The 26696-nt window shown below is 52.3% G+C and overlaps 1 protein-coding gene across 7 annotated transcripts in view; it reads right to left on the reverse strand.

The window, feature by feature from the left end:
* Positions 1 to 26696, reverse strand: part of RARB (retinoic acid receptor beta) — a 439200-nt gene that overhangs the window by 9600 nt on the left and 402904 nt on the right. For all 7 annotated transcript variants that reach the window (XM_057546169.1, XM_057546176.1, XM_057546175.1 and 4 more), the window contains 2 exons: positions 17133 to 17293; positions 9845 to 10021 (listed from right to left, as the gene is read on the reverse strand). In XM_057546169.1, coding sequence (XP_057402152.1) covers positions 9845 to 10021; positions 17133 to 17293 — 338 coding nt within the window. The remainder of the gene's footprint in view (positions 1 to 9844; positions 10022 to 17132; positions 17294 to 26696) is intronic.

Raw genomic sequence — 26696 nt, forward strand, 5'->3', positions numbered from 1 at the left:
GCTGGCTTGGCCCTGCAGCTCCCCGCCTGCCCCCTGTGCCTGAGCAGTTATTTAAGAGTTGGCTGGAGACAAGATGGTGGAGTAGAAGGGCCTGAGCTCACCTCCTCTCATGAAAACTCCAAAATCACAACTAACTGCTGAACAACCAGTTACAAACCCACTGACCAAACAGACTGGAAACTACCAAAGAAAGATATTCTACACCCAGAGACAGAAGAAGCCACAACGAGACAGTAGGAGGGGCACTTCCACGATATAATCAACTCCTGTAACTGTTGGGGGGGGCGACACACAAACTGGAAAATAATTATTTCGCAGAGGTTCTCCCAAAGGAGTGAGAGTTCTGAGCCCCATGTCAGGCTCCCCAGCCTGGGGGTCTCGCATCAGGAGGAGGAGCCCCAGAGCATCTGGCTTTCAAGGCCAGTGGGGCTTGAGTGCAGGAGCTCCACAGGACTGGGGGAAACAGTGACTCCACTCTTGGAGGGCACACACAAGGCTTCACGTGCACTAGGACCCAGGGCAAAGCAGTGCCTCCGTAAGAGCCTGGATCAGACCGACCTGCAGGTCTTGGAGGGTCTCTTGAGGAGGAGGGGGTCGGGTGTGGCTCACTGTGGGGAAAAGGACACTGGTGACAGAGGTACTGGGAATATTCGTCAGCGTGAGCTCTCCTGGAGGCCACCATTTTGGCAGAGACCTGGCCCCACCCAACAGCCTGCAGGCTCTAGTGCTGGGACGCCTCAGGCCAAACAACCAGCAAAACAGGAACACAGCCCCACCCATCAGCAGATAGGCTGCCTAAAGTCACCCTGAGCCCACTGACACCTCTAGACATGCCCCTTGACATGGCCCTGCCCACCAGAAGGACAAGACACAGCCCCACCCACCAGAGTGCAGGCACCAGTCCCTCCCACCAGGAAGCCTGCACAAGCCCCTGGACCAACCTTACCCACCGTGGGGCCGACACTAGAAGCAGGAGGAGCTTCTATCCTGCAGCCTGAGAAACGGAGAACAAACACAGAAAGTTAGACAAAATGAGATGGCAGAGGAATATGTCCCAGACGAGAGAACAAGATAAAACCCCAGAAGAACAACTAAGTGAGGTAGAGACAGCCAATCTTCCTGAAAAAGAATTCAGAGTAATGATGGAAAAGATGATCCAAGATCTCAGAAAAAAAATGGAGACACAGACTGGTGAGATACAAGAAATGTTTACAAAGAACCAGAAAATTTAAAAAACAAACAGAGATGAAAACTACAATACCGAAATGAAAAATACACTAAGTTGAACCAATAGCAGAATAACTGAGGCAGAAGAATGAATAAGTGACCTGGAAGACAGAATAGTGGAAATCACTACCGTGGAACAGAATAAAGAATGAAAAGAAATGAGGACAGTCTAAGTGACCTCTGGGACAACTTTAAATGTGCCAACATTCACATTATAGGGGTCTCAGAAGGAGAAGAGAGAGAGAAGGGCCTGAAAAAATATTTGAAGCGGTAATACCTGAAAGCTTCCCTAACATGAGAAAGGAAGCACCCACTGAAGTCCAGGAAGCACAGAGAATCCCAGGCAGGATAAACCCAAGGAGCAACACACCGAGACACATACTAATCAAACTGACAAAAATTAAAGACAAAGAGAAAATATTAAAAGCAACAAGGGAAAAGCAACAAATAACATACAAGGGAATCCCCATAAGGTTATCACCTGACTTTCCAGCAGAAACTGTGCAGGCCACAAGGGGGGCGGGGGGGCATGATATATTTAAAGTGATGAAAGGGAAAAAACTACAATCAAGAATACTTTACCGAGCAAGGCTCTCGTTCAGATTTGATGGAGAAATCAAAAGCTTTACAGACAGGCAAAAGCTAAGAGAACTCAGCACCACCAGATCAGCACTGCAACAAATGCTGAAGGAACTCCTCTAGGTGGAAAAGACCACAACTAGAAACAAGAAAATTAGGAATGGAAAAGCTCACCTTTGTAAAGGCAAACATACAGTAAAGGTAGGAAATCATCCACACACAAATATGATATCAAAACTAGCAATCGTGAGAAGAAAAGAGCACAAATGCAGGATATTGGAAATGCATTGAAATGAAAAGACCAGCAACTGAAAACAATCTTGTTTATATACAGACTGCTATATTAAAACCTCATGGTAACTGCAAACTGAAAATCTACAACAGATACACACACAAAAAAGAAAAAGGAATCCAAACACAACACTAAAGTTAGTCATCAAATCACAAGAAAAGAGAACAGAGAGGAAGGGAAGAAAAAAAGACATACAAAAACAAATCCAAAACAAGTGACAAAGTAGCAAAAAGAACATACATATTGTTATTAACCTTAAACATAAACGGATTAAATGCTCCAACCAAAAGACACAGATTGGCTGAATGGTTACAAAAACAAGACCCATATATACACTGTCTACAAAGGCCCACTTCAGATCTAGGGACACATACAGACTGAAAGGGAGGGAATGGAAATCAAAAGAAAGCTGGAGTAGCAATAGTCGTATCAGATAAAACAGACTTCAAAATAAAGACTGTTATGAGAGGGACTTCCCTGGTGGTGCAGTGGTTAAGAGTCCGCCTGGCGATGCAGGCGACATGGTTCGAGCCCTGGTCTGGGAAGATCCCACATGCCACGGAGCAACTAAGCCCGTGCGCCACAACTACTGAGCCTGCACTATAGAGCCCGTGAGCCACAACTACTAACCCACCTGCTGCAACTACTGAAGCCCGTGCGCCTAGAGCCTGTGCTCTGCAACAAGACGAAGCCACCGCAATGAGAAGCCTGCACACCAAAACGAAGAGTAGCCCCCGCTCGCCACAACTAGAGAAAGCCTGCGCGCAACAACGAAGACCCAATGCAGCCAAAAATAAATCAATAAAATAAATTTATATAAAAAAAAGGATGTTACAAGAGACAAAAAAAGACACTACGTAATGATCAAGGGATCAATCCAAGAAGACGATATAACAATTGTAAATATATATGCACCAAACATAACAGCACCTCAATATATAAGGCTAACAGCCATAAAGGGAGAAATTGACAGTAACACAATAATAGTGGGAGACCATAACACCCCAGTTTCAGCAATGGACAGATCATCTAGACAGAAAAGCAATAAGGAAACACAGGCCTTAAATGACACATTAGATCAGATGGACTTAATTGATATTCAGAGAGCATTTCATCCAAAAGCAGCAGAATACACATTTTTCTCATGTGCACATGGAACATTCTCCAGGACTGACCACATGCTGGGCCACAAAGCAAGCCTCGGTGAATTTAAGATAACTGAAATTGTATAAAGCATCTTTTCCGAGCACAGTGCTATGAGATTAGAAATCAACTCCAAGAAAAAAAAAAACTGTAAAAAACACAAACACATGGAGACTAAACGATATGCTATTAAACAACCAATGGATCACTGAAGAAATGAAAGAGAAAATCAAAAATATCTAGAGACAAATGAAAACAAAAGCACAACAATCCAAAACCTATGGGATGCAACAAAAGCAGTTCTAAGAGGGAATTTTATAGCTATACAATCTTACCTCAGGAAATAAGAAAAATTTCAAATAAAAACTTAACCCTACACCTAAAGCAATTAGAGCAAATAAAGAACAAACAAAACCCAAAGTTAGTAGACGGAAAGAGATCATAAAGATCAGAGCAGAAATAAATGAAATAGAGATGAAGAAAACAACAGAAAAGATCAATGAAGCTAAGAGCTGGTTATCTGAAAAGATAAACAAAATTGATAAACCTTTAGCCAGTCTCATCAAAAAGGGAGAGGGTTCAAATCAATAAAATTAGAAATGAAAAAGGAGAAGTTACAATGGACACCACAGAAATACAAACGATCATAAGAGACTACTGCAAGCCAACTGTATGCCAATAAAGTGGACAACCTGGAAGAAATGGACAAATTCTTAGAAAGGTTCAATCTCCCAAGACTGAACCAGGAAGAAATAGGAAATATGAACAGACCAATCACAAGGAATGAAATTGAAACTGTGATTAAAAAACTCCCAACAAACAAAAGTCCAGGACCAGACGGCTGCACAAGTGAATTCTACTAAACATTCACAGCAGAGTTAACACCTACCCTTCTGAAACTGTTCCAAAAAATTGCAGAGGGAGGAACACTCCCCAACTCATTCTATGAGGCCACCATCAACCTGATACCAAAACCAGACAAAGATACCACCAAAAGAAAAAAATAACAGGCCAGCATCACTGATAAACATAGATGCAAAAATCCTCAACAAAATACTAGCAAACCATACACCATGATCAAGTGGGATTTATCCCAAGGATGCAAGGATTCTTCAATATCTGCAAATCAATCAGTGTGATACACCATACTAACAAACAAGAATAAAATCCATATAATCATCTTAACAGCTGCAGAAAAAGCTTTTGACAAAATTCAACACCCATTTATGATAAAAACTCTGCAGAAAGTGGGCAGAGAGGGAACCTACCTCAACATAATAAAGGCCATATATGACAAAACCACAGCAAACATCACTCTCAATGGTGAAAAGTTGAAAGCACTTCCTCTAAGATCAGGAACAAGACAAGGCTGTCCACTCTCGCCACTTTTATTCAACACAGTTTTGGAAGTCCTAGCCACGACTATCAGAGAAGAAAAAGAAATAAAAGGAATCCACATTGCAAAACAAAGTTAAACTGTCACTGTTTGCAGACGACATGATACTATACATAAAAAATCCTAAAGAGGTTACCAGAAAACTCCCAGAGTTCATCAATGAATCTGGTAAGGTTGCAGGATACAAAATTAATACACAGAAATCTCTTGCATTTCTTAAGAACGGAAGATCAGAAAGAGAAATTAAGGAAACAATCCCACTTATTGTTGCAATAAAAAAGAATAAAATACCTAGGAATAAACCTACCTAAGAAGGCAAAAGACCTGTACCCTGAAAACTATAAGACACAGATGAGCAAAATTGAAGATGACACAAAGAGATGGAAAGATACACCATGTCCTTGGATTGGAAGAATCAATATTGTCAAAATGAATATACTACCAAGGCAATCTATAGATTCAACGCAATCCCTATTAAATTACCAATGGCATGTTTCACAGAACTAGAACAAAAAAAAAAATCTTAAAATTTGTATGGAAACACATAAGACCCCGAATGGCCAAAGCAATCCTAAGAGAGAAAAATGGAGCTGGAAGAATCAGGCTCCCTGTCCTCAGACTATACTACAAAGCTACAGTAATCAAGACAGTATGGTACTGGCACAAAAACAGAAATACAGATCAATGGAACAGGATAGAAAGCACAGAAATCAACCCATGCTCCTATGGTCAATTAATCTATGACAAAGGAGGCAAGACTATATGATGGAGAAAAGACAGTCTCTTCAATAAGTGGTGCTGGGAAAACTGAACAGCTACATGTCAAAGAATGAAATTAGAACACTCCCCCAACACCATACACAAAAATAAACTCAAAATGGATTAAAGACCTAAATGTAAGACCAGATACTATAAAACTCTTAGAGGAAAACATAGGAAGAACACGCTTGGACATGAATCACAGCAATATCTTTTTGGATCCACTTCCTAGTGTAATGAAAATAAAAACAAAAATAAACAAATGGGACCTAACTAAATTTAAAAGCTTTTGCACAGCAAAGGAAACCATAAACAAAACAAAAAAACCATTTTCTCCCACAGAATGGGAGAAAATATTTGCAATCAAACTGACCGACAAGGGGTTAATCTGCAAAATATACAAACAGCGCAGGCAGCTCAATATCAAAAAAACAACAGAATAAAAAAATGAGAAAACCTAAATAGACATTTCTTCAAAAAGACATACAGATGGCCAAAAAGCACATGAAAAGATGCTCAACATCACTAATTATTAGAGAAATGCAAATCAAATTACAATGAGATATTACCTCACACCGGTCAGAATGGCCATCATCAAAAAGTCTACAAACAATAAATGCTGCAGAGGGTGTGGAAAAAAGGGAACCCTCTTGCACTGTTGGTGGGAATGTAAACTGATACAGGCACTATGGAGAACAGTATGGAGGTTCCTTAAAAAACTAAAAATAGAGCTACCATATGATCCAGCAACCCCACTCCTAGGTATGTATCCTCAGAAAACTACCGTTTAAAAAGATGCATGTGCCCCTATGTTCATAGCAGCTCTATTCACAATAGCCAGGACATGGAAGCAACCTAAATGTCCATCGACAGAGGAATGGATAAAGAAGATGTGGTACATACATACGATGGAATATTACTCAGCAGAAAAAGGAATGAAATAATGCCATTCGCGGCAACATGATGCACCTAGAGATTATAGACTATACTTACTAAATGAAGCAAGTCGCACAGAGAAATACAAATATCATATGATATCACTTATATGCGGAATCTAAAAAAAATGATACAAATGAACCTATTTACAAAACAGAAACAAGATTCACAGACTTTGAAAACAAACTTATGGTTACCAAAGGGGAAAGGTGGGGGAAAGGATAAATTAGTAGGAGTTTGGTAGTAACATATACACACTACTATATATAAAATAGATAATCAACAAGGACCTACTGTATAGCACAGGGAATTCTACTCAATATTCTGTAATGACCTATATGGGAAAAGAATCTGAGAAAGAGTGGATAGATGTATATGTATAACTGACTCACTTTGCTGTACACCTGAAACTAACACATGGTAAATCAACTGTACTCCAATATAAAATAAAACATCAAAAAAAATTTTAGTAATATATTTTCGTTAACCTAACAGATCCAACCTACTGTTTTAACAGCATCAAGAATCATCAAGGAGATATTTCGTATTATTAAACACGAAGTCTGAAACCACGCACTTCCTTTACCACCACAGCATGCAGACCGGCTGCACTCCAGCACAGCTCCAGACAGCGCCGTGTGGGCGTCTGTGTACACACCTACACGTGCACACACGCATGTCCATGAACGTGCACAGAGACGCTCTGGGCTTAGCGGCGACGATGGTGGCGAGGAGGAGGATGGCGGCTACGGTAAAGGAGCTCTTCCTAAGTGCCAGGTACTGAGGCAAGTGCTTCCCGTGCACTAACCCCATCCGCTGTCCCTTACTGGGGAGGAGCTACCGTCACACCCACTTCAGCTGGGCTGCTCGGAGGGGCAGAGCCGGGGTGTGAGCCCGGGAGTCCGGTCCCAGCACGCCCACCTCGCAGGGACCGCTCAGTACCCTGAGGCCGGCAGGCTGTGGCTTTTCTCACAGGGACCCTGGATCCTGCAACGGCACAGGCGGCTGGGCCTCTGAGAGCAGAGCTGGCCCCTCTCAGGCCGGGGTCCTGTCTCCACCGAGTCCTGGGGGGACAGGTTCACGCAGGAACAGCCCTCCCTGGCGGGGCCCCAGAGCCACAGATGGTGCTGGAAGCCAGGCAGGGCAGTCACTGCTGCGTGGCCAGGAGCGAGGCGCGGGTGGACGGCGGAGGGGAGGGCGGGCGGACCCCTCGGGACTGTCAACCAGACCCGCCCCCGCCCAGGCCTCCTCCGCCTGTCCTGCAGGAGGCCCAGCACAGGCGCTGGTGGCCACGGGAGCAGCACGCGGCCAGGCCCGGTGACCCGGGACTTTCCCTCCTAGGAGCTGAGCACAGCTGCAGCCCGTGTGCGCCCATCCTCGCGCCTCGCGGGCCCACTCCCGCCACACGCCCGTGGCTTCGCTGAGAAGCCGCCTCTACCGTCAGCCAGTTGATATCCTCACTCAAGAGATGCTCTTTGACGCTGTGCATTTTTCAGGATCTTGTGCCTTTGCTACAAATTTTTGGACATGAACTTGTCTGGGGCCAAATAAGTGTTCCTTCTGCCTGTCTCATCTGACTGGAGATCCTGCCCTGCCCCCGCTAGGGCTTCTCCCCTCTGCACGCCAACCCCACACTGCACCCTGAGAGGCCAGTGGGAGCAGTGGAAAGGTCTCCCGACTCCCGGCCCAGAGCCCAGACTCCGCCCTGCGTGCCCTGCCGACCCCGTCCCTGCTTTCACTGCCGAGCCCTGCACCTGATCCACGCTCCACCAGGGCCGCGTGAGCCCGCAGAAGGGCCTCCCCTGGTTGACTCGCATTCCTATCGTACACACGGGTACACTGAGGCCAGGAGGGGTCACGGAAAGTGGCTCCTGTCCTTCCCAAGTCCCCCGAGGGCGAAGGGAGGAGAGCTGCCGGGTTCCAAGTCAGCGAGAGACGCGGGGAGACGGCTGCTGGGGCCCGGGCGGGGCCCGGGTGGGGCCCTGATCCCTGCGCCCTGCGCCGCTGCCGCTGCGGCAACACGGCCCTCCCCACCCGAGGCCCTCGCAGCGTCCTCTCACCCGTCCTCTCCCGAGGGGCCGCAGGGGAGGGAGTCACGAACGGCCGCCACCTGGTAACCAGACAAAAGGAGGGCCAAGAAGCAGGCACAGGCCACAGCCAGAGCGTCGGGAGGTCCCAGGCCCCGCGGTGGCCGTGCGGCACAGGGTCAGGACCCCACGGTCGCGGTGCCGCCACGTGGCAGCGCCCAGCGGCTCAGGTGAAACTCGCGCTCGGCACTCGTGAGGACACACCGGCGCCCCGTCGTTCACTGCTCCCAGAACTCATCCCTACGTCGTGACCCACAGGCAAGCTGCCCCTCACGCTGGGGGCCGGGCGGGCTCTGTCCCCAGGCCCAGCCCCGGCTTGTGCTTCTAGGGCCTCAGAGCTGCAATGCCTCTCACGCCACTGGCGTGCGGCCCAGCACTCAGGTGACTCACCTGGTCTGCAGCTCCTCCTGTAAAACGGGCTGGGTCTCCACCCCCGGCCCGCTCTGTCACGTGCGGCTCAGATGAGCTGAGGTTTGCAAACTCGACAGCGTGTGGGTATGTGACAGATTTTGTTTTTTTGGGTTTTTTTGGCCGTGTGGCTTGCAGGATCTTAGCTCCCCAAGCAGGGATGGAACCCGTGCCCCCCGCAGTGGAAGCGCAGAGTCCTAACCACTGGACCGCCAGGGAAGTCCCGGTATGTGACAGATTAATGCTGCTCTGATGTTTCATGTTTTCTGAATGTTCCTAGGTCCATCCAAGACCCTCTGATTTCATGAGAAGAAAAGTATCACAGATACTCTCGGGGCCCCCGGCCCCTGTAGGTTACAGAGTCGCTGTTACCACTCCTCCTAAGACCCGGCTCCCAGGGAAAAGACACACAAACATTCGCGCTTCCTGCGCAACTGCCCCATCCTGAGCCCCCTCTCCTCCCGAGAGGGACGGTGGCAGGCGTCCGTGCGTGTCTCTAATTACAGTTCCTGTATTTGCTTTGCAGAACTGTTTATACCCAAAGCTATGAAAGATGTAATAAAAAGAAAAACCTACGCTTTCAAAACACCTCAAAAGCTCATCTTACCTTCCCTACTACGTTCTGACCCATCCCTGGGGGCTGCCCCCCACCTCCTCCAGAGGCCCAGCGCACACTTTCCCAGGCGGGACTCGCCCCTGCCACCTCTAATGCTTCCCTGCCCGGGGAAACCAGCCCAGCCGCCCGATGACACCGGCACTGGGGCCGAGGCCTGCAGAGGCCGGGCTGGGACAGGCCTCACCCCTCCAGGGCCCTGAAGCCACAGTGTGGCACTGAAGGGCTTTGGGGCCCTTTCCCAGGCCACGCAGAGGGGCGCCCACACCGGGGAGAGAGTACGAAGCTTCTGTCCAGCTCCGGGGAAGCCTCTGGCCATCGGGCAGCAGCAGGAGAGGCTAGGGACCCGGAGTGCCTCAACCCGTCCTCCCTGCCCACCCCGATGGCGGGCTCAGGCCACGTACCAGGATGTCCAAACAGGCCGCCTTCAGCAGGGTGATTTGGTCTGCGATGGTCAAGCCGGTGAAGCCGGGCAGACGTTTAGCAAACTCCACGATCTTAATAATGCACTTGGTAGCCAGTTCACTGAATTTGTCCCAGAGGCCCAGGTCCAGTCGGACTCGATGGTCGGCACTGGAATTCTACGAGGGAGAGAAAACACTGTCAGGGGTAGTTGCGGGAAGCCGAGCGGAAGGCAGAGAACCAAACACGTTTCCCATCAAACGTGAGGACAATTCACTCTTCACAGGGAGCCTCCAGAAGGTGGGGGAGAGCTGACCTTTTAGCTTAGCGTCATTTTTTAAAAATGCTCAAAATCTTATCCCTGTACCGCTGGATAATCGGGTAACAGATGTGGGACTCTCTCTTCGGCAATCATTCCCGCTAGTGAATGAAGTAAACGGTAGGCGGAGCCACCGCTGTGTAACCCTGCTGGACTAGTGGCTCTACCCGACTCAGGAAAGCCGAGATGAACCGTGGGAGGAGAGGCCCTTCCGGAGATGCTGGATCCAGCCACGCCTGAGCCACACCAGGATTTTATGTTTTAGTCTGAGTCGGTTTGAGTTTGGTTTCTATCACCTGCAACAGGAAGAATTCTAACTAACGTTCAGTTACAGCTTGAGATGGTTTAGGTGTGAGAGCTTCACGTTCTCCACCAAAGAGCGGTTACGACGTAGAGAAGGGGGCCACCTCCACGGCCACCATCGCCTCCCGCCTGGACTGGCTCCTCACGGGTCTCCCTCACTCTATCCTGACCTCCTCACGGTCTGTTCCTTTACCAGAGGAATAAAGGGATCCTTTAAAAACACAAGTCAGAGCAAGTCACTGTGCTGCTCAAAATCTGCAGCGATCTCTCACCTCACTCAGACGGAAAGGCAAAGTCCTCCCCACGGCCTGCGAGGCCGGCCCACTCTCTTGCGTCTCCCCCGGCTCCACAGGCCCTGCTGTCCCCCGGCCTGCTCTGCCCGCAGACACACCCCTCATTCCTTCCCGGCTGGGCAAACTTGAGCCCCCGCCCGACTGCTCTGTGGACTCCATACCTGCCCATACGGTCCCAGCCCTCAGCCCCCAACGCACACTCTCGTTTACTTCCTGCCTCACTGTCACTGCCGCGTCCTCAGTGTCCAGAACAGCGCCCGGTACGCAGCAGGGGCTCAAAACGTTTGTTGAGTGAATGAGTGAGTGAATGAGGCTTCCATGAGTCTATGCTCGTGTAGGATGTCTCAGGGCCACCACCACACGAGGACGAGGCTGTCCTGGGCTGCGGCCCCTGGCGGCCCCGGGGGGCCGGACCTGCAGCAACTGGCAAGGTGGAGGCTGGCGCTTGGGCCCCTGACACCCGGGGACACACCCACGGAGTCTGTAAAATGAGCTGTGTTGTTAAGGTCGGCGGGGAAGCTGGGAAGGGAAGTTTGCATACGGGGTGGCACAGGCCCTAACACAGGTGGAGGCTGGCCGCCCCCGTGGCGCTCCTGCGGGAAGGGCCAGCGTCCCGCCCGTCACTTCCCCCCATCCGTCCCCAAGGAGCTGGGGACACGGCGCACCCGGAGGAGCTTGAGGCCAAGCGTGCGGCCACTGGGTCTGTAATTCCACGTAATCGTCGGCTCGCCTGGTTTGTGGGAAGACGACGCGGGAGGGGAGGGGCCCAGAGGTGAGCGGACAGCAGGAAGTCACCTCACCACAGCGCCCATCCGCGGCCCGGCCCAGCACGTGGGAACGCAGCCTCCGCCAGCCTCGTACGAGGAGACTTCATGCACCGGGCCCGCCATCCTCCTGTTAAAAGTGACGCACAGCCGTCTCAACGGCATGTGAATCTAACCCACCACCATGCAAACTGAAGGGAAGAGGCAGCTGAGAAGACACAGAATAACCTGGTGTCTTATCGTTCCGGTCGCTGGACTTGCGCGGCATGAGCTTTAAAATGGCTTATACGCCATCCTCCAGCGCAGACAGCGCACAGCTCGGCCCGTCTGGGGGGAGCGGAGGCGGTTAGGGGGGCGCTGGGTGGGGGCCGATCCCAAAAGCAGGGGAGGGGGAGAAAGGGAAAGGCCCGGGCTGGGAGGGGCCTCGCCGCTGCTCACGGGAGCGGAACCAGAGCAGAGGGGCAGAGGCGGCCGCTGCCTGTCCCCCCAGGGTCCCCCGGCCCCCTGAGCAGCGGCGAAGCCCAACCCCACCACGAGATCCAGCTAAAGGACCATCTTGGTCAAGCAAACGGACCCCTTCCCGCTGCCGTGCGCATCTCTGCGGCTTCTCTGACCGGCGGTACTTCCAGAGCGAGGCCCATAAATGGAGGTGGAATCGCGGTGTCTTTCCGCCCGTCTGCGGCAGCTGCAGGCACTGCAGTGCTTCAGCCAGGGCTGCTTGTCCTCCTTCTCAGCCGAGGAGGAAACACAGAAAGTCTTAAAAGGAACGAGGAGCTAAGGTTCCCAGGGGTGGCTGGAACACCCGGGGGCCCGGGTCCGGAGTCTCTGCCCCCCGGCCGTCCTGAGAAGCTGACGTCCTTTCAAGCTCCACCTGTAGAATGCTCCCGGCGTCCACGGCCCACTTCTCCACTGGGCACGCTTCTCACGGAACAAGCCCTCCTCTGGGGCTCACCGGGAGCCAGGCCCTGTTCTAAGCTGTATGGTGAACTCCCTCTAGTTCTCAGGACGCCCTCACCCGGCAGCTGCGTCACTGCCCACCGGCCAGCGCAGAGGCAGCTCGTGCTGCGGCCCTGGGCCCACCCTCTCGGGGCTCTGCACGGCCTGATCTGTGTCTGCGGAAGCCTGTCCCCTGGCGAGAAACCCCCGAGGCTGAAAGATGCTCGGCATCGCCAGGAAGAGGACGTGACGCACGGGCCGGCATCCGCGGTCCACAGACACACGCCAACTACCAGCTGGGCAGGTCCATCCGCAGGAGGACGATACACAGAGGCCCCAACGCACACGCCACGTGGGACTGAGACCCGGACGCTTCTAACCATGTGGCAACCGCCCTGCCACTGAGGGGGAGAGACAGGGACGGGGCAGGGGGCGGGGCTCTGAGGGCCCCCAAGTGTTTCCCGGACGTCTGGCTGGAAGCGAGGGAGACGGTGCAGGACTTCCCTGCAGCTAATGTTGCAGGGGTGCTCCTGGACCCCTCCCCACCCCGCCTAAGATGCCTGGGCCGGGACAGGAGCCGGAGGGGCCCCTCCGGACAGCCGGTGGTCTCAGAATGCAGGGGCCTTGGTGGAGGGCGGGGTGTGGCCTGGGGGCCCCAGCTGCAAGATGAAGGGTGTCCAGCGTTCCACATGCTAGATTCGGGGTGGCTTCGTGATCCTGTGGGCGGTCCTTCTCCTGGTGGAGTAAGGGCTCCTCACATCTCCACAGCCCCACCTCCCGAGCCCTCGGAGGGCAGCCCGGGTCCCGCAGGGCCTGCGAGGGGGTGAACAGCCGCACACGGCGGGAAGCGGGAGCAGACAGCCCCGGCTGGGCCGTGCCCCCGGGAGACTGCCTTGCTGTCCCAGCCACACTTACGCTGCCAGGACCGGGCGTGTGGCTCCGAAAAATGACACAGCGTTGATACAGAGTCAGGAGGAGGGGACCTGTGCGTTCCGTATGTCTCTGGGCCAGAAACAGTACAAGGCACGCTGGATGTTTCCCTCATCTACCCTCCCCGGCAGCCCCACGAGGGAGTCACAGCTCCGACTCCCGTCACACAGATGAGGAGCGGGGGCTCCAACGATAACTCCAAGGTCACGGAGCTCCCAAGCAGCACAGGCAAGATCGGAACCTGGGCCTGGGAAGCCCTAAAGCCTGGATGCCAGGGTCACGGTCGCCGAGGAAGCAGAGCAAACACCCCCAGGGCTGGGCTGTGTACTCTTTGAGAGCGCATCATCCGCAGCCCACCCTGGTCCCCAGAGTTCCCCCTTGGCCCCTTGCTTTTCAGGAAGCTCACTGGTCAGAAGCGCCAAGGAGCCCGGCGCTGAGCCTGCAGGTGAGCAAGCACCCTGTCCCCCCCCAGGCCCAGGCGCGGAGGGTGGGTGCTAGCTTCCTGGGTCCTGACCAGGGTCCCAAATCGACCCTCATCAGGAAGAAAAAGCAGCTACTCCTTCAAGGATCTGTAGGCGGGCAGCTAGCTGCCTTTCTAACTGCTCCCTGCCCACTTATTCCAAAGCCACCTGACAGGGATGCCAGCCGGGCACAGGCACCGAAGTCCCCTCGCAGTGGAAGCAGCTGCCCGTCGGCAAGCCCCTTATGGAAAGTGCTCGCCCCATGGCCAAGGGCCTGCAAAGGATGCGTCACGGCTGCTGCTCTTTATTTACACCTGCGCCTACTTCCCGAAAGGACTGCAAGCTGCTTACGATAAAAACAGAGCTAGATCTGTGCACGCAGAGAAGGGCTGGAGGGAGGACCAGGGCCTGCAGGGCGCCAGGCCGCCCCGTGGTCAGGGGTCGCCCCCCGGGATGGCACGTGTGCGGCCACTTTCCCTGCTGGGTCCAAAGAGGCGCACAAAGTCCCTGCCAAGTGCTTAGGACTCAGGGCCCTCACCGGGGACCGAGGGGGCAGGGAAGGGGCGCTGGTGGCTCTCGGGGAAGCCCCGCCTGGGGCTGGGAGCAGACCCTGAGACTAGGATTCCAACGCGAGCAGCTTACGTGGGCAGAGATCCTGGGAAGCACTGGGAGAGGAGCTGGGGAAGGGCCGGGGGCACCGGGGCTCCACCTTGTTGGGGAGCTTTGGGAGCCGTTGGGCCGGGGCTGCTCCCAGGAGTGTCGACCCTGCCCCCCTCCACCCCTCGTGTGAACCACGCTGCCCCACAGGCGCAAAAAGCCTCGAGGCAGCGTCGTGGGGTTGCAGAATGAGCCACAGGGATGCGGGATGCCGGTAGGGCCCTGACAGAGGCAGGGCAGCGGCCCCACTGGCCTGGAAGCAGGTGAAATCAGACCTCGGGCACCAAGACAATCCAAAAGGAGAGGCTCTCGGATTCCGCCAGGTGGCCTGGGGGAGGGAAGGTGGGGAAGGGCCCAGAGAGGCCAACCAAAGTCCCTGGCTGTGCTGACCCGCAGAGGGACGACGGTCCCAAGGGGGCACTTTGGTCCCAGGTCGCACCAGGGCGTGTGCACTTGTGTTTGCCCTGCCCTCCTCCGGACCAGAGTGGCGGCCACTTCACCTGGTGACCAGGTGAGGCAGAGTCTGGGGCACGGACGAGGCCACCCTGACACCCCAACCCGGGGAAGAGGGTCAGGGCCCCAGGGGGGGCAGCAAATGACCCCACGGGTTGTCTCTCACCGCGGGACCTGGCTTACAAGTTTCCATCTCCAGGAAGCCCTCCCTGCTGGGACTGTTCTCTTTTACTCTGTCTTCTGGAGGGAAAGTTGATTTATCCCTGGGTAACAGCCCCGTCCTCCTAGCTAGACGCCTGGTGTCCCCCGTCTCCACCCTGCCTTGTCACCCACCCTCCTGAGACACGGTGTGCCGTGTGGGGTTAGAAGAGCTGCCCCGGCGTCAGACTGCCCACGTCCAAGGACACCCGCTGGCTACGGGGCGTGGGCAAAGTGACTTATTCCTCTGTCATACGGGGCACTGCACCCGCCTCGCGTTGGCTCCGTAAGGAGTTAAAAGAATTCACACAGCGAGAGAGTACTTAGCACGGCCCCTGGTACGGAGGAAACGCTCAGTGCGTACTGGCTGTAATAATGATGACCGTAACAACAATAAACACACCTGATCACAAACTGTCGACTTCTCTCCACCACTTCAGACTGAAATTAAAAAACGAGGCCGAGGGAAGTGAAGTAACGTGCACACAGTCGCACGGCTGGTTGGCGGCAGAGCGGGATTTAAACCACATTCATTCCTAGCACCCCTGCTCCTGACTCACGGCATCACCCGCCACCCAGGTCTCCGGGCCTGCCTCCCCTCGCAGGCCGACCTCAAGGCTCCCGAGGCCGCCCCGTCCTGTGTCTGCTCTGGGCTGGATGGTGCCCCTGTGCGCAAGGGGGACTCGTCCGCTGAGTCAACAGCAGGCCAGGTCGGCAGCTTCGCAGACTGGCCAGCGTCTCTCCCTGTCCCTGACGCCAGGGCCTGGGGGCCCAGAAAATCGTCCTGGGCCTCGCTACTCGAAGTACGCTCGTGGCCTTTGCTACTCAGAGTGTGGTCTGCAGACCAGCAGCACCTGGGAGCCTGTGAGCAACGCCCGCCCACACCTGCTGAATCAGAACCTGCAGTTTAATAGCTGCCAGGTGCTTTGTAAGCTGGCGGAGGACTGGGGAGCAAGCTCTAGGTTCTTCTTCTCCGGGCAGCTCATCCAGGGGACTTGCGGCTAAGCCCAGTGCCAGCTCTTTAGAAGCCGGTGCCGCCCACCGTGCCCCACTTGCTGTTCTTCGCCCCCGCCCGCATCATCATTTCACCTTTTTATCCCCATGACCTTCCCTACTATTCTTTTTCTAGGACGTCTCAATCAAACCAGCAAACGCTGCAATACTTGGATTTTTAAAAAGCGCGTCTACCAGCATCTTAGGCGGGCAATGCGAGCCACTGAAGAGGCCAGAACAACATTCTAGTGGCACTCACGCATTCAGTGGACAAATATTATTGAGCGCCTATTACGTGCCACGTGCTGGGAATGCACGTCGGCGCACAAAACACATGCAAAAGCCACTAAAAAATTCAAGTACCTAAAGACATCTCCACCAGCACATCCAGACCAGCCGACAAGGCCTCCCGCCTTCTGACCCCACCTGCCCCCCACCCCTTCTCTTCACTTCTCCCTCAGCGAGGCCACTCCCAGGGGAGCACAGCGAGCAGAGGGGGCCCTCCCAGGTCGGTCCCCCTTCGCTTTCCCAGCCCCCCCCCCCAGACCTTCTGTGGAGCCAGACCCTGGGCGGGGGAGGCCCCAGTCCCCCGGGCGGTCTCTTCCAGCTGGAGCGGGGCCCGTGAAAGGCTCAGCCCGGCCCTCCGTCCTCGCTGGGCTCTGCACCGGCGTCCGCCGCTGGGACTCCCGGCCGCCTCCCCGGCCCTCCTCGGCCCCTTCCCGCGGCTGTGGGTCCCCGCGAGGAGCAACCACGTCTCACTCACCCTGGCCCGGAGCCTCGCACGTGCCCAACCTGTGCGTCCTGACCGAGCGGGAGGAAACGCCCTCTCTACTCAGCGGCGGCTGCGACCCCGGTTCAGAGGACCGGCCACGCCGTCTCCTTCCTTGGCCCGGGCACGCCAGGCTCCAGGAAGGGAGCGTGCGCACGTGCGTCTGCGTGCGAGTGCGCGTGCGCTGCGGGGCGGGGTGGGCGGGGCCTCTCACCGTGGTGTACTTGCCCAGCTGGCAGAGCGAGGGGAAGGTTTCCTGGTGGGCTTTCCGGATCTTCTCCGTGAGATCGTCCAGCTCGGCCGTCATTTCGTAGCTCTCCGTGCATTCCTGCTTCGAAGGCTCCTTCTTTTTCTTGTTTCTGTCATTCCTGACCGCTGCAGACGAGAGAGTAGACAGACCAGGGTCACTCGTGGCCAGGGCTGCGCTACCCGATGCTGCCTGGGAAGGGATGGGGGTCGGGGGTGGGGGGAGGAGGTCCGACCAGCACATCTCCCGAGGCGAGGGGGTGGCTGCCGGGGGACTTGTTTGCGCTGCAGCCGCCAGCCGGCTCCTAAGGAGAGCTCAGCTCACCCAGAGGGCCTAGAGCCTGTTTGTTTGGAGGGAACTTTCTATCTGGACTCGTTCCTGGAAGAATTTTTCCGGGCAGGTTCCCCGCAGTTCCAGAGGGGGTGACCTGAAAGGCGCTCCAGGGAAACCCCTTTTTCCTGGGAGACACGTCCCAGAATGAAGCCAGGGATTCCCAGCTGGGCCCTGCGGTTCATTTTTTTGCTTTTCAGTTTTCTGAATTAACTGGCACCTTTTTTTTTTTGGCCACAGCTTGTGGGATCTTAGTTCCCCCACCAGGGATCGAACCTGGGCCCTCAGCAGCGAGAGCACAGAGTCCTAATCACTGGACCGCCAGGGAATTCCCTTAACTGGCACTTTCGAAGAAATTCATCTCCAAGGGGATGGGATTTGGGGTGTTGTCCCTTCATGTTTTTCTGCTTCCTAAACTTTCTGTATTAGTCATACAGTCTTTTATTACTTATAGTTTTAAAAAGTAGTAATCTGTGCATCATGAGCCCTCAGCCTGGAAAGCTGTCCATTCATTCATCCTTTACCTGCCCGCAGCCCTCATCCCCACACTTTGTCTGGCCCTGGACCTCATGGGCATGGTCTTGGCCTCTGTGCTGGGTGGTCGTCCCACAGCACAGCCTCTCAGATGACCCAGATTCGAGGGGCACTCAGAGCTCTGGCTCTGGCAAGGGTCTCCTGGGGAAGGAACCTGGGACCCAGAGAGGCTGACAGATAAAACTAGGTCTTGCAACCCACACTGCCCGGGGAACCAGGGTTGCCAGGCTGGACACTGCCTGCTGTGTCTGCCACCACCCTGACCTGGGAGTCTGTGCTGCAAACGACCCAGGGCATGATCTGATCTGCTCTAAGAGGATTCAGCCTGGTCCTTCCTGAGAGCCCTGGGCGATCTGAGAGCTGGCAGGTTCCTGGGTCTGGGTCCACACCATGAGGACCACAAGGCCGCCTGGGGCAGGAGCTGAGGGCAGAGTAAAAGCAAGGCACAGGCGCAGGGAGAGGAGAAAAGGTGAAAGGAAAGAGATGGGGAGGGAGGGAAAAGGGAGGGGGGTGAGTGGTACTGAAAAACCCCGTGGTCCGTATAAGCGCCTCACACCTGCAGTGGGGAGGGTATTTCTGAGTATCTTTAGCATCGTACTGGGAGCCGTGTCTACAGTGCAATTCATCCCCTTCCCAGGTAGGCAATTTTAGACCCATTTCACAGACAAAGGAACGAAGCCTCAGAGAGGCTAAGGGATGTGCCCATGACTACACAGCTGGCGTGACCCTTCCTCACGTCCACTCGCTTGTTTGTAACCAAGTGGACGCATGTGACAAGAAAACCTGTGCAGGTGGTTTTCTTCTCCAGGACTCTGAAATGACACTGTTCTTTGGCTCAGAACATTTCCAGGACTAGGACGAGTGCATAAAGACAGCTTGAGGTATCTCAGCCTCACAGGAAGGCTAGCTGTGTGCCCAAACTACTCCCGCAGGTGCAGGACACAGGTGAGGGCAGCATGGTTTAAAGCAAGGAGAATGCAAAAGTAAAAAAAAAAAAAAAAAATCCCTTTTGAAATCACATCCAAAAAATTTAAAAAAAATACATAGGAATAAACCTGACCAAGGTGGTGAAAGCCTTATATGCTGAGAACTATAAAGCATTAATAAAGGAAATTGAAGGTGATTCAAAGAAATGGAAATATATCCCATGCTCTTGGATTGGAAGAATTAATATTGTTAAAATGGCCATACCACCCAAAGCAATCTACAGATTTAATGTGATCCCTATCAAATTCCCCATGACCTTTTCCACAGAACTAGAATAATCCTAAAATTTACGTGGAACCACAGAAGACCCAGAATCGCCAACACAGTCCTGAGGAAAAAGAACAAAGCAGGAGGCATAACCCTCCCAGACTTCAGACAATACTACAAAGTTACATTAATCAAAACAGTGTGGTATTGGCACAAAAACAGATATCTGGATCAATGGAACAGAACAGACAGCCCAGAAATAAACCCACACACCTATGGACAATTAATCTTCAACAAAGGAGGCACTGATGTACAGTGGAGAAAAGACAGTCTCTTCAGCACGTGGTGCTGGGAAAGTTGGACAGCCACATGTAAATCAATGACGTTAGAAGACACCCTCACACCATACACGAAAATAAACTCAAAATGGCTTAAAGGGGACTTCCTTGGTGGCACAGTGGTTAAGAATCTGTGTGCCAATGCAGGGGACATGGATTCAAGCCCCGGTCCAGGAAGATCCCACATGCCACAGAGCAACTAAGCCCATGCACCACAACTACTGAAGCCTGTGCGCCTAGAGCCCGTGCTCCATAACAAGAGAAGCCACCGCAATGAGAAGCCCGTGCACCGCAATGAAGAGTAGACCCCGCTCACTGCGACTAGAGAAAGCCCGCACAAAGCAACGAAGATCCAATGCAGCCAAAAATAAATAAATAAAACATATATTGCAAAAAATAAAAAATGGCTTAAAGACTTAAACATAAGACAGGACATCATAAAACTCCTAGAAGAAAACATCGGCAAAATATTCTCTGACATAAACCATACCAATGTTTTCTTAGTTCAGTCTTCCAAGGCAATAGAAATAAAAGCAAAAATAAACAAATGGGACCTAATCAGACTTATACATCATCAAAAAGTCTACAAATAACAAATGCTGGAGAGGGTGTGGAGAAAAGGGAACCCTCTAACGCTGTTGGTGGGAATGTAAAGTCGTACAGCCACCATGGAAAACAGGATGGAGGTTCCTCAAAAAACTAAAGATAGTGTTGCCATATGATCCAGCAATCCTATCCTGGGAATATATTCAGAGAAAAGTAGTTCGATAAGATACATGCACCCCTATGTTCACAGAAGCACTATTTACAATAGCCAGGACACGGAACCAACCTAAATGTCCATCGACAGATGAATGGATGAAGAAGATGTGGTACATATACACAATGGAATATTACTCAGCAGAAAAAGAATGAAATAATGCCATTTGCAGCAACATGGATGGACTTAGAGATTATCATACTGAGTGAAGTAAGTCAGAGAAAGACAAATACCATAGGATATCACTTATATGTGGAATCTAAAATATGACACAAATGAACCTATCTACAAAACAGAAGTGAACTCATGGACATAGAGAACAGACTGGTGGTTGCCAAGGAAGAGGGGGTTAGGGGAGGGAAGGACTGGGAGCTTGGGATTAGCAGAGGCAATTATATAGAGAATGGATAAACAGCAAGGTCCTACTGTATAGCACAGGGAACTATATTCAATATCCTGTGATAAACCATAATGGAAAAGAATATGAAAAAGAATATATATATATATATATATATATATATATATATATATATATATGAAGCACTTTGCTTTACAGCAGAAAGTAACAACAGTGTAAATCAACTATACTTCAATAAGATAAATTTAAAAAAATAAAGTGGGGAGAACGCAGAGAAGACGGTCAGCACAGGGGAGACAAGCCCAAGGCAGTGGGCATTAGAAGCCCGAGGCCCAAGATCACCCTGTTTGAAAGCCGTCAAGATTTCAGTGGAAGACACACAAAAGCAAAGACAGGGGCACACACAGCACCTGCAGTCCGTCCCCAGCGCGCCTAAGCATCACCCACTGCCGCCCGGCCACCCACGGCCCCCGGGAAAATGGAACTCAGAGGAGCAACCGCAGCTCCAGAGGGTTATGTTCCGTGAGCTGCCACCACTGAGCATCTGCACCCAGGCAGAAGGCAGAGGTGAGGTGGGAAGGGGGCCTCGGTGAGCGCCGCAGGGCACCGGGTCGGGGGCACTCCTCATTTGCAAAGCCAGGGCTCCATCTGTTGTGCTCCGGGGCCCAAGCTTGGGGCACTCTCAGGGGCTGACTGGTTGCCAGAGGACTAGCACGTAACCTCATGCTCCCTTCCAGACGGCTCCCGCCCCCCCAAAGCAAAGTCCCCAGCCCCCAACTGTCTCCATCACCAGAGGATTCCCGGGACTATCGCAGACTCCTCGGCAACTGCGAATTGCAGCCACCCCGTGGGCGATAACACCCCAATTATGTAGAGGCTCCTAAGTTGATGGATGGATTCTCTAAACATTGGCTTCAGCATTTTGCTTTGCTCATTGGTTTTGAAGTGCTGTGGAGCACAGATGTGGTATCTGGGCCAGGCAGGCGGACAGCTGCCAGAACGTCCAGAATAAGGGATGCCTTCTATATCCAGTCACTATTCTAAGTGCTTTTTTATAAATAAACTCATTTGACCCTCATGAAGAACCTACGGGGTAGGTACCATTATCCCCATTGTACAGATGAGAACACTGAGTCGCAAAATGGTTAAGAACCTGCCCAAGGTCACACAAACAGAAAGGATGGAGCCGGGATGGGACCCTGGCACATGGAGGCTTGATCACTGTACTCCTCAGCATGACAAAGGAAGGGCAGGGGTGAGCCTGGAGCTGAGACGGTGAGGCCAGGCCAAGCACCTGAGCAGTGGCTCTGCTGCCTGCCTGCTGGGCTGCGGCATCCAGGTCAGAGAGGAGACCATCACAGGGCCCTCCCTGTGCCAGGGAGGAAGCGGTGCAGGGCTGGGGAGGCGTCTCCGTCCTGTCTCGGGGGACTCATGTCCGCAGCTGCCAGGGCGGGGCAGGAGCTCGCCCCCGGGCAGGGTTCCAGTGCGGGGCAGGGGGCCACCCACAGTTGCTGCAGGGCCCGGGGATCTGACCGCTCCCCACCCCGGAGCTGCCGGCCCCTCTCACAGCCTCTCCTCGATGGATGGTGGGCTGGGTGGGAAGGGTGAGTCTCCTGTGAAGCTTCTGTGCGCTAGTCACACAGGAAGGAGGATGGAAGCCCTTGCACGTGGACATGGCTGGACCTGTGGGCAGCGCTGTGGGTCCGTGGCTGTAAGTGGCATTGATGCTTTCAGAGAAGGCGGCTGGTAGCGGCACCACGTGAGCAGGTGCACCATTGCTTTGTCCGTTCATTCATTCACCAAATGTTCTGGGAGCCTCTACTCTGCGCCATGTGCCGTGGGGACGGAGTGGAGACCACACAGCCGGCTCCTGCTGCCTCGGGGCTCACTCACGGTGGGAGACAGACATGAATCATGTGATAGCAGTGACAGTGATAGGACTGTTGGCCTCACTATTACTACAGGTCCTGAGACTCTAGTACTAGAGCGGTTTTTTGTTTTTTGTGGGTTCTTTGTTTTGTTTTGTTTTGGCCACGCCGCACGGCCTGCTGGATCTAACTTTCCCAACCAGGGATTGAACCCATGCCATGGCAGTGAAAGCTCTGTGTCCTAACCACTGGACCTCCAGGGAAGTCCCTAAAGTGTTAATTATGATAAGACTGAAAAGGCTAATACAGCTTCCCCAGCTGCTCTGGGCGCTCGGTGAAGCCATTTATTCATATTAGGTCATTCAATGCTCACAGCCGCCTGACAGGGAAGTATCATTATTATGCCCATTTTGCACATGAGAAAACTGAGGCACAGAAAAGTAAGTAACCTGCCCCCTCCTGTAACTGATGTGGTGTAAACGCTGAACTCAGAAAACCTGGCTCCGGGGCCCTCAGCCGTGTCTGTCGCACTCATATGTGACGCCACGATGTGGTGAGTGTTGTGAAGGAGGCTGCAGGAGCACTGCGTGTGTGCACGTGTGTGTGTGTGTGTGTAGGGGGCGGCGGGTGGTCCAGGATCGGGAACTGATGCTGGAGAAAGGGGAGGGGGGGATGGGGGAGGGATGGAAGGATGGGCTGGTAGGCGGGGAGCCCGCGATGCTCTTCTCTGCAAGTCTGGGGTGGGCGGTGCTCAGCCCTGAAGGCCGCCTGCGATGTGTGAGGGGTGGTCTCTTCTTTCACCCCGATTGCAACTGGCTGGCACGTGCCCAGTCCTGCGACGTGCCTGGGGGTTTGACAACTGCTTTCAGGCACAGTGCATCCCTGGGAGGGCCGGGGTGGGGGCAGGAGGAGGGCACCTACTGTCACCTCTGCATCAGCACCCCATCACGGGGTAGGGGGGCAATTACTCTTCCAAAAACCCCTCCCTCCTAGTCTGTGAGCGTCAGGAAGGTAAGGGCCATATTTTACTTGTGTCTGCGTCCCCAGGGCTTGAGACATCGTCTGGCCCATGGTGAAGGGTGAGCATGTGGCGGATGTGGAGCTCTGTCGACCATCAGGGCCTGGGTGCAGCAACGCAGAGCTCACCTGAGCCTCTTTCTTCCAGAAATTAAAGGTCTCATCATCAGCTCCGGGCCTGCAAGGGACTCATGGCCACTCTCGGCCCCAGCAGTGCGGCCGATAAAGCGGGGGGCGTGCAAAGGCTCACGAGTGTGATGGACGCACCTGGTAGAGCCCGGCCCCGTGTCTGCAAAGCGCTTCTTGGACGGAAGGTGCTTCAGAAGATATCAAGTATTCTCCTTGTGAGGGCTAAGTGCCACAAATCAGATTTGGTGGCATAAAAGTAACATATTTATGATCCACTATCATATTGCAAATGAAATGAACGTAATAAAAGTGTCACTTATACAAATACCTCTGATGTACGGATCTCGACCTATGAATATGAAAGCAGACACCCAAGCACTTTTTTTTGAATGTCTAATCATGAAAATAAATGAAGTCATGTTCATTTCAATGTGTGCGCTTGTGCACGTATCTGGAATATTGATTCCTATGCACACAATAAAAATGTAATGCAGGAAACATGCGGAAGTCAGAAATTTCACTTGGATTCAGGAAGAGATGAAACAACGTTTCACTAGAAATTCTTTCTCATCAAAAAAAAAAAAAAAAAAAAAGGAAAGGAAAATACAATCAACAGTGATTTTGTCCATTAAAATTCTCTATAGTCAGTCCAGCAAAGGAAGCATAATGGTCTATTTATTCTTGTTTGAATATTAAAGTCTGGAATTCCTTCAACTTGACTCTTCACCTCCTTACTAACTGTAAGAATAATGGACCACAGTCGGTGATGAGAGCTATCTGCTTGCCGTGAGTAGGGGAGGGTCTCTAACTAACATACAGATGTAGTTTCATCTTAGTTTAAACATCATTTTCTGAACTAATTATATACGTGAACTTGAAGGCAGGTGGATCTGTAACTAGTAGAGAAATACTTTCCCGTAATTTCAGGATTTGCGGTTGGGACTCAAGCAATTAACAGAGCAGGTCCCACTGTGACCTTGCGTGGGTTGGGGTGAGTGAAACAGCCCTAATGTCAGAATCCCCTGCGCGGTGGAGACTGCGTCTTTCTCCCGATTCAGCAATAGCCATGGAGGCACTCATAGAAATGTGAACAAATACACAGAGAAAGGAGGTTAGTGAGTGAGGCTGCAGCTAAGTTTTCTCCACTGCTACCAAGACACACGCCTTCTGGACCAGGCTGAGGGCAGGGCACCCATGAGAGTCTGTTAAATGAATTCAGCCCCTGTGCTTGGACCTTGATTTTGGGGTTTTGAAATGGAGGTCAAAATAGCATCCTCCAGGGACCGCTCTAGTCTGCCACGTGGCAGCCCATGTGCAGGGATTTCAGCGGGTGATGTGGGCCCAGCACAAACGCAAAGTGTAAGGAACGGCATGGCACTTGTGGTGACCGAGCAAGGGAGCATACTTAGAATTTTTAGAGAATATTAAATATGCAAGTCTTGGGGGTAATAGTCTGGACACAGCATGCTGAGAGTTTAACTAGGATCGACCAGCCTAGCTCAGCTTCTTCAAGCTATTCCAAGCACTTACAGAAAATCCCCAAATATCAGAATGTACAAAGGCCAAATACTTCTTTTAGTTAAAGTGGTATATCCTACTAACAAAACTTTCCAAATGATTTTAAACACACTTTCCTCTCACTGCCTGCTTTTACTTATGGAGATGTGATCTCCTCTCGAGGGAACTGCGTTCCTTCTGTCTCATAATCCCAAACACTTTCCTCCTCTGTCGGGGCTGGCGGGGGCAGCCTGGTGCGGCTGCGTTTATCTTCAGCAGGCCCAGGGTGGTGGGCATTCTTGCAGGGAGACTTGGAGTTTAGAGGCTCTGCTATAAGGGGCAAATCCTTTCCTTTGGAGAAGAGTCTTGGATGAACTATAGGAAATATCCTAAGTTTAACAATGGAGACAAACACTCCTGCCTAATGCATAAAAGTAAGCGCTTGGTTATGAGCAGCCGAGAAAGTGCAGGCGGCCTCTGGGATGCCTTCCTCCACCACCCGTGGTCCTTCTCTGCTCATTGCCTCTGGCAGCAAGGGGCCCTGGCAAAGGATGGCTCTCATGAAATCTGTCCACTGGAGGTGCTGTTTCCCCGGCTCTGTCTGTGGCAGAGTCATCCAGCATGATCAGGGCTGAGATGAAGGACTTTCCTGATGCTATAAAACTAGATGCTAAAAAATGGGAACTGAAGACACCGAGGCTGTGGTCCTTTGCCTTTTTGTTTTAGTATTTATTTTATTTATTTGGTTGTGCAGGGTCTTGGTTGCAGCAGGTTTGCTTCTTAGTTGCAGCTGGCAGGCTCCTTAGTTGTGGCTCACCAGCTCCTTAGTTGTGGCATGCATGTAGCATCTAGTTCCCTGACCAGGGATCGAACCCGGGCTCCCTACATCGGGAGTGCGGAGCCTTAACCACTGTGCAACCAGGGAAGTCCCCCATTTGTCTTTTAATCAGGAGTAAACTCACACCCACTGCATGATCAACTCACCTTGTCTGTAAAAACCGCCAGCTTAGAAAAGGACAGTTCAGTCCCCGCTGCTATAAACCATTTTCATGGGCAGGACATGCTTTATTATATAAGCTGAAGTTCGCTTTGCAGAGCTCAACCTGCCCTCGTGTGTCGGAGAGGCTGTTTAGCGGGTCTTTGTGACTCAGTAAAACTGCAGGCAGTCTGAGAGTCAGGAATCTAGAGTCTTAAAATAAGGGCCATGTATCCAGAGTGACATGACTGAACAGAGGTGTTGGTATAATCCTTTAGATTTTTTTCATGAAGACAAAGACTTCATTCAAAGCAGTATCTGATGGTGAGGTGGGGCGGGGGGCTCCAAATAACAAAAAGAAATTTCCCAGCAGACTGTTTCAGATGAGCCTGTATCCTGCTCTGTGTCACATACATTCTTCACAGCAAGTTACAGGCTGTCATATCTTAAACAACAATCTCCATCAAGATTTGTATGGAAACACAAAAGACCCCGAAGAGCCAAAGCAATCTTGAGAAAGAGAAACAGAG

This window comes from Balaenoptera acutorostrata, chromosome 4, assembly GCF_949987535.1.
Source record: "Balaenoptera acutorostrata chromosome 4, mBalAcu1.1, whole genome shotgun sequence".
NCBI lineage: Eukaryota > Metazoa > Chordata > Mammalia > Artiodactyla > Balaenopteridae > Balaenoptera > Balaenoptera acutorostrata.